General features: G+C 37.8%; 1 protein-coding gene across 1 annotated transcript; it reads left to right on the forward strand.

Annotated features, from left to right (window-relative positions):
• Window positions 1-379: 379 nt before the first annotated feature.
• LOC149046166 (uncharacterized) lies at window positions 380-10,705 on the forward strand. The gene is made up of 9 exons (XM_089206018.1): window positions 380-455; window positions 1,211-1,492; window positions 1,898-2,050; window positions 2,420-2,447; window positions 3,270-3,457; window positions 5,573-5,757; window positions 6,597-6,673; window positions 7,967-8,063; window positions 8,535-10,705. Exons 1-9 carry the CDS (start codon window positions 380-382, stop codon window positions 10,122-10,124), a joined length of 2,676 nt encoding a protein of 891 aa, XP_089062144.1. The 3' UTR covers window positions 10,125-10,705.
• Window positions 10,706-15,006: the final 4,301 nt, after the last annotated feature.

Here is a 15,006-nt window from a genome sequence, read left to right on the forward strand (position 1 = left end):
AGTCATTCAGATATTCGTTTATTTATTCAGTCAGTCTTTCAGTCAGTCAGTTGGTCATTCATTTAGCGCTCTTCGATTGAGTGTCTCAAAACCAAACCAAAGTGATCAGAAAAATTAAAATACTTTTAAGAGCCAATGAGACGGATTTACACGCTGAAAAAGCATTAAGAAAAATTTTCTTCCCAAGCTGGTCCAAGAAGCCGAGAGGCAATCAAATGGCGCACATCGCTTTTTTTACGTATGAGGAACCGCGTATCGTGTTTTTTCACCCATAAAGCGTATGTTATTCTTATTAATCTTTCACTGGCATAGTTTCCGTCTGTAACATTATAAAAATCGGCTCTCAGGACTGTTTATTAAATCAAATTCCTTACAAAAGATGACTGAGGAAACTCTGTGGAGAGTTAAGCGGAATAGGAAGTATGCAGAGCAAAAAGAGAAAGACAAAACAGCGAGTCGGTTTGTACCAGAAATCTCATCGGTTCGCTGCGCACACCTGTTCGATTTCCGATACTACCAACTCGTGCGTAAAATACCATACGGACAGACTTTCCATGGGGTATTCTCTATCGATTGAATTGTCATAACAGCTCTTAGTTCTAGTTCCGTCTACGATATCCACAATTTTTCCATGGAAATTTAACAGTGTCAGCTTGAGAAAATATTTTAAGTTCACTCGAGAAAATGTAGTAAGTCCACCCTCCTCAGGAAGTGATGGAAAACCACCTCATGAAGTTGTTGTAATACTTTAGAATTTAGACGGACGATCATCTACTTGAAATCAGACCCGCTACCGCTGTGCTGGAAAAGAAAGAAACTTCGTGTTGCATGACTCACTTGTGGTGTCCTTTTGACACAAGGGTGCAGAAAAAAGAACAAGAGAAGATGGAACATTATCAAGACCTTAATTTAGAAGTTAGCGGAGGATCTGGGGCGGCTGAAACAGTAACCAGAAAATTTAAAACATAAGAGCTTCAAGCTTGTTCTGAAACTCTTTCGAAACCTCACGAAACTCACAAGGAAACACTTTTTCTTTTTTTTTTCATTTAAAGCAATCTGTTCGAAGCATTCCAATAAAAGATCGCATTTGACTCGTTTCGTTTCCATGTTTTTTTTGTTTGTTTTGTTTTGTTTTTTGGAGTGTTTCTAATGCAGTTGGAGTTTTAGTGTGACACTAGCATTCTTACGAATTGCCCCTTTTTCAACGCAGGAAAAGCCTCTGCTCAAATTGTTACAGTGACAAACACAATACTCACCAAAGGAGATGCCCTCATATTGACTTGCAAAGTCAACGAAGAAACAATAAGTATAAAATGGAAAAAAGATGGAGAACCAATAACAGAAAGAGCAATTTTAAATACACTATTAGATGAGAAAAAGAGTAAACTGGCTCTTATTAGTGTTGTGGAAGAGGACAGTGGGGAATATTCTTGTGAAGCACGTAACAAGCTGAGAACTGTGGCTCGCTCTGTTGTGACAGTAAATGTCAAAGGTAAGCTGCTTAAGGAACTACATACAATTTCAGTAATTAACTATGTAAGGTTATTATTATAAAATACACGTCCACCTTTTATTTTCCTCACAAACTTTTCCAGCGGTTTTTTGGTCTTCTGGGAACAAGAAATTTGAAAGAAATTCGAAAAAAAATGTTTCAAAACGAGTTTGAAACAGTAGCAGCATGTTATACACATTCTCTAATTCTTTCACCAATCTTCTCTTTCTGTCTGCCTGTTTTTTGTAAATTAACAGATCTGCGTCTGTTTTTCCAAAGGTTATTCCCGGTCACCCAACGTGAGCAATGAACAACGTAAATTGTTGGAACAAAAAAATAGCTCTCTATCTGGATAATTGGTGATATTAATTCTTATTTTTAATGCCGACCACATTCCTGTTTCAGGAAATTCAGAGGCTCCCTCCAGCAGCTCACCTCCCTCCGACAGCTCATCTTCCTCAAGCAGCTCACTAGAGTGGTACTACATTGGGGGACCTTTGGCTGCTGTCGTTTTTCTACTGGCGCTCATTTTATACATTAAAAAACGGCGTGAGACAGGTAGAATGTTACCATACGAAAATAAAATGTCTTCATATGGCAGATTGTGGCTTTTAATATGTCAGTGTTTTGGAGCAGGAAGGAGTTATTTAAAGCAGGTCATATTGTACATTTCCAGCGCTGATTTTGAAGGTCCCTCTACAGTCCCGGCAAAGGCCATTACTAATCAAATTACAAAAACGTTACAAATTATATGAAACTAATTACCATGATAACCTACCTTATTCCTTCTCCTGCTGTTTGACAACAGAGTCAAATATAAGTTACACGTGGTTTCTGAGTCGCAAGCTTTAATTTAGTTAATTATGTCATTCTTACTCACAACGAAGCGATTTCTTTCATCTGTTTCCACATATCATTTGACAATAGCCCCACCTGAGGTGCCACTTAGGCTGCGGTAAGTGAATTCCCTTTTTAATGCTCAATGTCTGAACGTGTGGTTATTTCCGAAGTTTCTAACTCTTGAATAAGTCTCAGTAGAGTAGTGATAAGCGCCACTGCTGAGTAAATACGTCTTTTTTTTTCTGTTCGGACTGACTATGTTCACCATTAAGAGCACACTGGCCAAAATAAAAGGTTTTTTATTTCGAACCAGCAGCAGTTTTCGAAACCGTTCTTATCAAATGGCAATCAAATGTTTCCTAACATCCTGTCTGTTTTGGATTCGTCCGTCCTTCACTTGTTTTGACATCTTGTTTAGTATCTTTTTTTTTGTTACCAGTATGCCAGGTTGTGGGTGACGTACTTTTAAAGAAGAAGAGAAGCTTTGACCCTTCGTCACTCTTTGTTACAGAAACTACAGTTGAAATACACTCGGAGTCTTGTAGGCCGATTTATAATAATATTACTCGATGTATCGATTGTGGACAATACTTCGGATGGTTTTTAATTAGTATTTCATTTCTCGCGTAGGAGGCACGATATTTATATGACGTAAAATGCCGAAAAATACAGTCGGCGCTAAGTTTATTCAATAAAACCTCCTCTCTGGGTCGATGCGTTCAGTAAATTAGTATCTAAATTTCACCTATTTCAATAATTTTTTCATTGGAAAGTGATAATTTTCTGAAGCACCCGGAAATAAAAACGAAAAGAAAAAAATTAAAGTGAAAATATAGAGGATATCTTTACCACGTTACGTTAAACCAGATTCAAAGAAGGAAAAGATAGATAGGTAACACAGATAGTTAAAGTCTTGTTTTCATCTGCAATTATTCAGTGAAGGGGACGATGAAGTTGAGATGGATCAGCTGAACGTAAACACAGATGGATGGGAGATTGCAGTTGACCGCCTGATCCTTCGCGAGCATATTGGCAGAGGGGCATTCGGTTCAGTGTGGCGAGCGCTACTGGGTCGTTCTCGAGGCAGACCTGGAAATCGCACAGTTGCTGCGAAATGCTTCCTACGTAAGTACTTACTTACAAAGCTTGATTAAACTATCCTTTATTAATTTTTTGAGTAATATATCTTAATAAAGGGCATTTCACTTAGAATATGCTTTATTAACGTACTTGATACATAACATGGATAGCTTAAAAACTGTGCGCTGTTAAAATGATTTACCAGCTGGCATGTAAAATTGTTAGCGGATGGTTGCCCGGGGGATTGGTTATTAAGTCTTTTGTCATACAACGCTACTACCATACAACAGAACACGAATATCATTTGAAGTATTAGAAGCTGTGGAGAAAAATGAAAATTTATTGGTTAAATTGCATTCAAGCGAATAAAAGCGGAAAATACCATAATACTGAAAATGTCACTCCGTCGTGTATTTTTTAAAATTGCTCGCTTAGAAACTTTTGATGGGAAATAATGTCATGTGACCTCAAAGAAACCTGGAGAGGGTGAGTCTGGCGCAAAAAGCTCAGAGCCATTTGCCAGTCTAGTGGTGGTAGTATGATCTTCTTCCGCTGGAAAAGCTGAACGTCATAATGCAATATAACTTGTATGAAGCGGTCACCTTGTAATAAGCGGTCGGTTTTCAAAGTATCAAAACTTTCCTCCTTTGCTTATAGTGCTTTTTATATCAAGCAGTTGTGGTCACCCTTTACTAAGTCCCAACAGCCTATTTTTAACGTTCCTTACCTGTATTGAACGGTCACTAAAGCGGAAGTACTCAAATAAAATTAAGAATAATCTTTCAAGTAAAATTGAATCCAGGATTATCTCCCGAAATCAATGTTAGTAATATTTTTGAGCGAGGTTGTGTATGTTAAGTGGTCCGTGATGGCATAGAGTGGCGTTTTTAAACTTTTATCATTAGTAGCCCTATTCCGTGGAACCTATATTAAACGGTCAACCATTTCCCGTGCGTGACCGCTAAATACAGGTTCGACTGTAACAAGCTTATAGAGTCAAACGAATTTAGAATAATTCTGGAAATGCTAACGAATTATTGTAGGTTTTAGTAAGATAAAAGGAAGGATTATGTACCATATGAACGGTAGGAAACAAGAAGGCGCAAACAGAGCATATCTTTAATAAAAATTGTCTCAAATATCTATTCGACCGACTATTAGGTATTACAACAGGTGCAATTTCTAGGCTTAATTGCGTCTCTACTTTTGTAAGTTGTCTGTAAACAATTGCGCGGTCCAATGAGCTTGCCTAGTTAACAACAATGCTCGAGATGTGCAGCGTTTTCTTAGCAAATAATTTTTTCAACAAGGATGAATCTACTTTTGAAATTTCATGTTCAATACAATTGAACAAGACGGCTAACTGACATTTTTGTGGCAAGTATGGATTATATGGGGTTTAGAAAACTAACTTTTTTTATGTAAACCAAATTTATTAGAAGTTGCGCTGGTAATATAGCACTTAGTATACAAAAATGTTTACCACATAATTGTGTCTCTCTTGACATGCAAAGTTTCTTTGTTTATCTAATTTTTGTGTGGTTTCCCAGCAATCTCCGGAGAGAAAGGAAGGAAGGCCCTGCTGAGAGAGATCGAGTTATTAAAACTCTTTGGAAGGGAGGGCCATGAAAATGTTGTCAAGTTCATTGGTTGTGTTACAGTTGGAGGTAATCAGCTATTGTTATGAATATAATCAGCTAATTCACAGTAACGATAAAAACATATCCGACGTCAACCAGTATTGCTTAGATGGTGTACTAATTCAAGGGTTATTTCCATTTTTTGTCTAATCGAAAGAAATTTACTTCGCACTGTATGTAGTCCATTTTACTTGGAAGATTTAAACTCTAAAATTTACTCGCTAATTGTGATAATAGTTTTAACTTACGATGGGAAGCCTCTGTCTATTTATCTGCCATCCCTATTTTCCTGCCTTTCTGTTTATCTGTCTGTCTGTCCATCTGTCTGTGTGTCTGTCTGTATTTCTTTATCTCCTATATGTGTCCATCCATTTTCTATCTGCGTTTTTCCCTCTTTGACTTTCCCTCTCTTTCTTAGATATAACCAAATGTATAAGTAGATAAAGCATGTACAATTCAAACACATTTTGCAACTTCTGCACTGCTTGCCGTAAATAATTTTCTTATTTTTCCCTTTTAGCTCAGCCAATACTTATCATGGAGTACCTGTGGCGAGGTGACTTACTGGGTTATCTCAGAAAATCCAGGGGGGTTTTCGACCAATATCATCATGGGGTCGGAGGGGTCGACCACTTGACAACATATGACATGGTGCTGTTTGCTAAACAGATCGCACATGGCATGACTTTTCTCGCGTCCAGAGGGGTAAGTGCTCAAACTCTTTCTGGTCAGTATGTGATCCTGCATGTGTTGAAATGGCGTGACTTGCAAATCGTCAAAAGAATATTCTGTACAGCTAAAAAGATCCAGCACATTAGAATCACTATTTCACAGAGAAATGGTTTGACATTAGCAGGATGTTAAACTTTCTACCTATATTTTATTTTTTATTTTATGTAGTTTATAAAAGTCCCTTTTGGTAGATCATATCATTTTTTTGGTTTTCGATTTCAGATAATTCATCGCGATCTTGCAGCTCGTAACATCCTTCTTGATGAGCATCGTGTCTGCAAGTTGACTGACTTTGGGCTCTCTTATCAGGATTTCAAATACGGCCCAGGAAATGCCAAGAGGGTAATTTTCAGAATCTTTTCATCATTTACTCATTTGGTTTTGGGGCTGCTGGTATGGAAGATAAAAATGTGAAGAATTAAAATATTACTGTCCTCACAAACCTTTCTTTTCAGTTATACAGTTTTACTGCAAAACACATTTCCCTTCAATGGGAAGCCGTTCTAAGCGTATCGAAACTTTCACAGAAAAAAAAAATGTACCTATGGATTGAACACAGGAAATAAGAAAGCTGGAGGAGATATCGTTCTCTGAATAGCAAAGATACAAAATCGAAAGGCAAAGAAACAGGAGATTTAAAGGAAAAGAAGTGTGTGAATTGTTTCCATAGAATTTGTACAAAGGTGTCTGCCTCTTGACATTATCGTAAGTCCTCACATCACGGTTTTAATGTTATATGCAAAATATTTTAGAAGTTGTAAACAAGGCTCTTTAGATGTCAGATGTCTATAGTATTTTGGTTACTCGTCCAGGGATGTATCCCAATCAAATGGACTGCACCCGAGATTCTCTTTGGACATGTGGAACAACTGTCAACCAAAAGCGATGTGTACGTACTGTATTGGTTATTATCAACATATATTCCAAGAGTGAACATTTTTACGATTCTACCTTAACTTAGCGAGGAAAACTAGAATAATCAGTGCTCTATTGATTAGAAGGTCATTAAGAAACGTCAAGCTGGGAAACAGCTGAGGTTACAGCTGTAGTAGGAGACTTTACATGAATATTAAGTTTAACGAGCAATATCCAAAATCTGATTAGGATAAGAACAGACGGATGAAAGGATGAGTGGATAATCAAACAAATAAATATGGCGTTTTCTGTTAAGGAGGTTGCTTATGTCTTGATGGCATGTTTTTAAACATCCCAAGTATCTGAGTGATTATAATCTTTCTACCCCAGTTGAGATATATCGTCATCCTTCTATTTCTTTGACAGGTGGTCCTACGGCATCGTCCTGTATGAAATCTTCACTGTCGGTACTTAACTTGTTTGTTACTATTCATCCAGGAAATATACCTGCCGAGATTGCACACACAATTACTAATTGATGAGTGATACCGAGCGAACAAAAGAGCATTGTACGATAGAGAAGTTGAAGCAGTACTCAATGTTGCTGATAAATAAAATTCTGACGATGCATAACAACTTGACATAAAACTTAAGTTTAAGTAGAACTGAAAGTATTTAGTACATTATTGAAAAACCTTAAATCCATCGCTACACTTAAATTTGTTTTTTTACAGTACTCTATCATGTGATGTAAAACCGAAATCTATTTCAGCAATTAATTGTCGTTTTCACGGAAGAATCATTTCGATCGCCCTGAGAGGAATGGAAGTGATTACAACGAAAAGAGTGTGCTTTTTTGGCAAACAGAAAAAAATATTATTTTTCCATAGGAGGCATTCCTTACGAAGGATGGTCTCAATCCACGACAATGAAAAAAATCGAAGAAGGTCATCGTCTGCCAAAGCCTGAACATATCGACGACAGTTTGTAAGTGTTGCTTCCTCTGTGTGGAATGTTATATAAGTCAAAAGCAATATCGATTGCTGCTGTGGTCAGGTTTTTTTGATACTCTTGGTCTGAATAAGAAGTCTTCCTAAGAAATTAATCTTATCTTGTCAATACAAAAATTTAAATGAAAAGTTGTTGAGTCAAATAAAGAATACGGTGGGTTTTTCATCACAGAATTCTTTTGAGCTGGAATGTAATGAGATAAACTTAGCATTTCAGTTATTTTTGTAACTAGTTGTGGTTTCTCAACTTTGCTACTTGCAATATTAATGCCTATCGCGGAATTACTGTGATCATATGTCCCTGTGTTTTTCTATAGATACGCGGTGATGTTAAACTGCTGGAAATACGAAAGCGCCAGCCGGCCACACTTTGTGAAGCTCTACCAAACAATGGATACATATATTAAAACAAAGGTTTGCCATACAGCGTCTAATTCAGGATATACTTTAGCAATTGAAATTGGTATCCTATCAAGTCAATTGCGAATTTCTTTTCACGTCAATGTGATGTCAAAACGCATTAACTACCCAGCCGCTAACAATTTGTGAATTCAGTTTCATCATGAACCAATGTTACTTTTTAAACATATGCAAGTGTGGTTACGTCATGTCAGTCTGGATCATCCTTATTTTCCCTCTGTTGTCTACACAGAAGAAAGAACGGAACAAATCTTAAAATTACACTTTTGGAAAACTTTGACAGAAAGGGAGACCTTACCTGAATTTTTTCCTTATCAATTCATGCAAGTACTAATGGTTCATGTCTTCGTGACCGATATCTGATCTGCTCTTTTTTTGTCTTTTTAGTGACTCGTTTTTGAAATTCCTTCGTTCAAGATTTTTTAACTCATGCAGTTCCTGATTAACTTCTAGTCTTTTTCATAGACATATGTAGATATCTTTGACGATGACAAGTATGATCAGGATAAGTACAACTTTGTCGATGACCGTGGAGCTGTTGCAAACCCAGAAGATGCAGGAGCGGACGAGCTAGGAGCAGCTGCAGCAAATCCCATCGGTGAATTGGGTGAACTCGGTGCTATGGCACATCCCTTTCTGGTTGCAATGGACGATGGCGCTACAGCTTTCCCTTTTGGAATTGACGTAGGAGACGAAGGAGCACCTGCAACAGATCCCGACCGTGAAGTGGGTGAACACGGTGCTACGGCGCATCCCTTTGTGATTGCAATAGACGATGGTGCTACAGCTTTCCCTTTCGCTATCAACGTACAAGATACAGGGGCAGCTGCGGCAAATCTCGCCCATGAAGTGGGTAAGCACGGTGATACTGCACATTCCTTTGTGGTTGCAATTGACGATGGTGCTACAGCTTTCCCCTTCGCTATTAACTTACAAGACAAAGGGGCAGCTGCAGCAAATCTCGCCCATGAAGTGGGTAAGCACGGTGCCACTGCACATTCCTTTGTGGTTGCAATTGACGATGGTGCTACAGCCTTCCCCTTCGCTATTGACTTACAAGACAAAGAGGCAGCCGCAGGAAATCTCGCCCGTGAAGTGGGTAAGCACGGTGCTACGGCACATCCCTCTATGGTTGGAATTGACGATAATGCTACAGCTTTCCCTCTCGGAATCAAAGTAGAAGAAGAAGGTTACGCAGCATACCCTTTTGAGAGTGATAAGAAAGATATGGATGCCCAAGCGTACCCTTTGGAGAGTGATACTTTACCATATCTTAGCGAGAACGAGGAAGAAGATGTTGATGACTCCGAGTGCCCTCTTGCGATTGAGGAAGAAGAAATTGATGACTACGAGTGCCCTCTTGCGATTGAGGGAGAAGAAATTGATCCTTCACCATCCTCCCTGGTGATGGACCAAAACGGTCTAGATGCTTCGGTATGTCCCCTTGTGACTGACGAAGAAAATTCTGATTCTTTAGCATGCCCCCTTATGGGTGAGGAAGAAGATTCCAATAACTCAGCATGCTCCCCTGTAACTGGGGAAGAAGATTTCGAAGCCACAGGAAGCCTTTCTGTTACTGAAAAAGAAGATCCTAACTCTTTAGCACGCTCCGCAAATGAGGTGAACAAACCTGATACCTCACCATTCCCTTGTGTGATGGAGGAAGAAGATCTTGATTCTTTAGAATACAATCCCCTGATCGAAAAAGAAGGCCACAGTGATTCCGTCTTCCCTCCAGATATTCAAATTGATGACGAAGAAGGTGTAACAAGTGAACCTGAAAGTAACGTTGGTTATGAAGGTGCTGTAGCAGTTCAATCTGAAAAGGAGGCAGTAGAAGAAGAACCTGAGACTTGCCAACTAAAGTACACGAAGGATGAACAAGACGATCTTGGAAACTATATGGACGACCAAAGTGATGCTGTAGACCTTCTTGACGGGGAGGCTGGCGTACAAGAGTATGATGGTAATCAACTTACTGCTGCAGATAAAGACGAAACTGGAAGTGACGAAGACGAGGAGTCATCTGAAGTAACTCCTCTTGTGCAGGACTGAGGCTTAATAGCGGAATTGCTGAACCTCCAAGGTTGTAGTCTTATAACACTCTGTGGTAATTTGTAGTTTAGATTTCGAGAACTTCAGCCTCAATATTTCATAGCTTTTGATTTTAAGATGTAGTTTCTATCGTACTTTTACTTTATTAATGCTTTGGTAGTGATGATAACCATTTTCGTAGTTTATAAATGGAGGTTAGATGGAATTTTCTTGAAAAAAAAACTTGTTTATTTACTTCACTTTTGCATTTCTTAGTTTACCGTTTATTTGCTTGGTGCACTTGTCAGTGCTTTGTTGTTGTTATTGACTGTAGGCTGATAGAGACAAGAAAAAAAAAAGAAAAAGAAATTGCTGTTAAGATAATTTTTATAACTGATCTAGTCAGAAATTTTGCGTAAATTTGTGAGTGTTGTTCCTAGTATAAGTAATATTTCTTAATTTTTTTGTAAGTGCATTGAAGAGAAGAACAATAATGGACATGTTGATCTCTCCCAAGTCACAATGAATATTTACCCTGTTAGGAATAATTAAATTGTTGTAAAGCACTCTCTAAATGCTATAGTAAACTTATATAAGCTAAACTCGTTTTGTTTACTCCATTCGTTGCAGCAAAATTGCTGGTTCGGATCAGACCACTTTAAGTAAAACAAAGGCATATGCGCATAAAATGTCATTAATAAGAGTAGAGACAAAAGGGAGAAAAAGGGTGGGGCGAGGAAATCTAACTGTACATCTGATGGACACAATAAACTAAAATGACATTTAGGCTCCTTCAAAACACAGTCGAGCCAATATAACAATGGATTCTCATTCAATCATTTTTCAATTTTGTTTTTGCCACGAGCACTTACATATAAAGCTAACATTGCCTAACCTATTACTTCAACTTTTATCGTGGGGAGAACTGTGCTGATTTTTTAGAGAAACAGGCAACTGCGGTTATTTTCTTACTGTTTTTCGTTGTGTTTCTTGACATGAGCAAAGCCTTTGCCAAGATTAACGATGGCATTTCGGTATAGCTTAGTTCATCATTAATCCATCTGATAGACAACAAGTAGTGCTCATAAATTCTGAGTTCTCTGACCCTCTGGTCTTTGAATCCAGAGTGCCACAAGCGGTTGTTCCATGACTTGTCTTATTAAGAATTTATGTAAATGACTTTTCATATCCCCCTCAATCTTGTTTTACTGAATATTATTGGATGATGCTAAGCTTCAGATTTCTTTCCCAGTTCAAGGCTGGGCGAAGACAATAATTTTTTCTGAGACGTGGAGTGTCCTCTAAATTAAAGTGAAGTAAAACCACGATCGTCGATAAAAGATCAGTAGGGACTCTGACGTCGATCTATATCGATCTATTTTGGTTCATGTCTTTTAATTTATTTCGGTATTTGTCTATTTGGCTGTTGAGGATACGTTGTAGGAAGTATTTATCGTTTAGATAGGGTTTTGAAATTTTTGTACACGAAATTAAATTTAAGTATGTTTTTATTTGAACCTCCCGAAAATCTGACAAATTTCGACCCACTCAAAATGAATATAAAGAACCCAAAAGTAATCACTAAAACGTAACTTCGCTTATCCTTCTCCATTCACCTCCACGGGATTTGCGCCCAAAAAAGTTGAGACTGTTGCAGGAATAAATTAATCAAAATCATCTTTTTGCATCATTTTATCTCATAGTATTAAAGTATACACTTAAACAAATAGTCATTTAAGTGCGGTGGCAAGAGGTGGATGTTTACATCTCCGCTTCGCAGCTTGGTAAATATCCACCTTTAGTTAAATCTACCGCGGTGAAGAGTTAAGAAATAATAAACATTTGATAAATTTCCAGTGTAGCGATTAGCATCGCAACTTATCGTGATAATGCAAACATTTCAGAAAAGAAAACATTGGAAAATGAATCATTTTTCTATCCATATCTTGTAAAATTAATGTCAATAAAGGAAATATAAATAAATTCGAAAGGTCTTGGCTGGCCACCAAACACCAGCACACGCACAACAATAACTAAAGTGCGTCAATAATCATATATTATTACCCTTGGTGTTATCAAAACAAGCAGGCTGACATATCTGTCAACTAAAAACGGTTTATTTATGCTATGAAGAATAAAGTATTTGAAAGCCTGACGACCCAATTTGCCAGTCTCTAGCTAAATACTATAACAGGTACTGATAAGTAAACACGTAATACCTCTTGAAAACCGCCAGGAGACGGATTGTGCCTTTCTGTGTGAGCGTAACCGGTTTTCATGACTAAGCTATTGAGTCATTCATCACGCCCTCAAAACCAAGACTATTGCCAAAATGGCCTAGAGTATATTCTAGAGCTCGTGTGAATGATTTATTTGTGATACATCATTACACATTTCACGCTTTGTTTTTGGAAGCAGATGTGAACTGTTTGTGGAAAAAAAAAAATTTGTTGAACATAGATAAGGGCTGAGACGCGCGCTTGTGTTTTCATCATAAAGTTAAAGTTCTTGGCTAAATCTCGTTTTTTATTATTCTCGAATTTACTAATACCAAAATATAAGCCATTTAATTACCAATCAGCCATTTTTGTGGCTTCCTCAATTTGCGAGATGTTTAATTTAGTCTTATTTGATATTCAAGCATGACGCATTTTAAAATAAAGGTTAGACATATTCATCTTGAGGTTTTTCCTCCTGATTGTGGGGAAAAGTCAGCTGAAAGAGGCCAAAAATGCAAAAGAAAGCAGTGGTTCACTGTGACTGTATGTATAGAGAAGTCAGCAATAACTGAGGCGGCGAAAAAGGAAAAGAAAATAACAACCTTACTTGTTTAAAAGCGCCGCCGGCAATAGGACTAAAGGGGCCGCACAAATGTACGGGGTAGACTCTTTTAAGGTTTTATTCGACAAAGTTGCTTCGCACTTCGCTGAAAACGGTTTGTTTAGTCAATATGCGAGTTATTAGATTTACGCATGAGAGAACAGGGCATATCGAGCAAAGACAAGTCCACAATTAACGTTTATTTATTAATTTCTTTTATGCATGGGCGATCTTTAAATAAATATCAGAAACCCGTCCAAAATAGATAAAGAATCAATTCTCAAACAATATCTCATTGTATTTCATGGCAAAAAAAAGAGACTAATTGATGTTATGTCTTCCTCTTCTTCTTGTTCTCCTTCCTGTAAAGAGAACATGGAAAAGAAAAAGAAATTTGTATTCCTCCTCAAATTGCAATAGAGTTTTCGACTCTGTAAGTGCAATTGCTTGTCAGCATTCAATGATTCCTTATTGATTAATATAAAAATTCGCAAAAAATTATTTCTTTAAGGACACGGAAGTTTTTCCAAATAAGTACAGGCGACCTCGAATCACGAACAACAACAAAACGCCCTGGCTGTGTCCTTTACTGCCTTTCTCACTTCTGTGATTTTCCAACAGTAAAGAAAGGGATTCAGAGATGAGTTCAGATAAACTAAAGTTTTCGTAAAGAGCCACAGAACATGAATTGCTGATCCACTAAGCACTGTATGTCTCAATATCGACACAATTATAAAAGGGGTGTAGCATGCCACTAAAGCCAACTGCACCCAAAATATGCTGGAAACTGTTTTCTGATATTGTTTGATGTTTAGTTGAACTCTTTCGTTTAATCTTTGTTTTGATGAACCTTTTGCTGTCCATGCACGTACTCTTCCCCTTCCTGTACCTTTTACTCCTGCTCCTTCTTCTGTGGCTGTTCTTGTCCCCGTTATTGCGCCTGCTTCATCTTTTCCTGCTCCTATATCTTCTCCTGCATTTGACCATCCTTCGCCAGGGTTGTCTTCTACTTCAGCCTGCTACCGCTGTAATCTCAGGTGGATCTTTACGTAGCAAAACACGGAAGTAACCAGAGATACCACAACGGCCACAAAAGCAACAATCTCCGAAACCGTTTGACTCCAGACACGAACCAATCCGCATAAAACAGCAATTATCCAGCATAAAAGTATAACAGCTTGAGTTCGCTTTAGTGTCACAACTTGTCTGTATCTCAGCCTCAATAACAGAACAAGAAGTCTGTCAACACTGATAGCTGTTGATATCAGTACAGTCACTCCAAACAAAACATAGTTGGATATACAAACAACCTCTTCGACGTAATACACAATATCTATGTCGGTGTTACCAAGATCAATGTAAAGAAATAAAACAGTTACGAACAGAGGTTATGAAAAAAGATCCACACAAAGATCGGTAGCGGCTAGACATTGAAACAAGACCTTTGCAGCGGGATGCAAAGAGGACACTTTATAAAATGTTAATAGAAGCAGACCATTACCAAGAGATGCAGTGAAGGAGAGGACAATGTTGAAAGCGAGGAGAAATGCTACTACTCCAATTGGTAATTTTGAAAATAACTGACTTGTGAGGGTCGCCATTGGCGCTCACGTTCAGACTTGTGGCTCTGTCTTTCCCTCTTTTGGCAGCAAATGAACGTTTATTGGGCGATCCCTATTCGATATGAGTATTATTGTTTTGTCGAGAATTTTAACAGTTTCTATTGGATAAAAAATTCCTCCTGTTGTCTGATTTTCCGATGACAAATGTCACAGCTATAATTAGACTTGTTTTTAACTCTTTTGTGTTTTATTCATATTCTTTGAATTTTCATCATGTTTAGTAAGCAGGTGCCACATTTATTTAACATACTAAATGACGTAGAATCTGTGAATTGTTTTTCGCCAATACTTTGTGGAGCTTTCTCAACAAGTCAGCTTTTCTTTTCAGTTCCTGACCCATGTGTGTCTTTGCCCTTCTTAGCTATGCTCGTTTTGTTTTCAAGGTAACATATTTGTGGTTCTTTTATGATAAGCAAGTGCTTTTTAGATGAAAAAATTTGCATAATATACTTATGTTAAGG

The sequence above is a fragment of the Pocillopora damicornis genome, chromosome 5, assembly GCF_964200805.1.
Source record: "Pocillopora damicornis chromosome 5, jaPocDami1.2, whole genome shotgun sequence".
In the NCBI taxonomy this organism is placed as follows: domain Eukaryota; kingdom Metazoa; phylum Cnidaria; class Anthozoa; order Scleractinia; family Pocilloporidae; genus Pocillopora; species Pocillopora damicornis.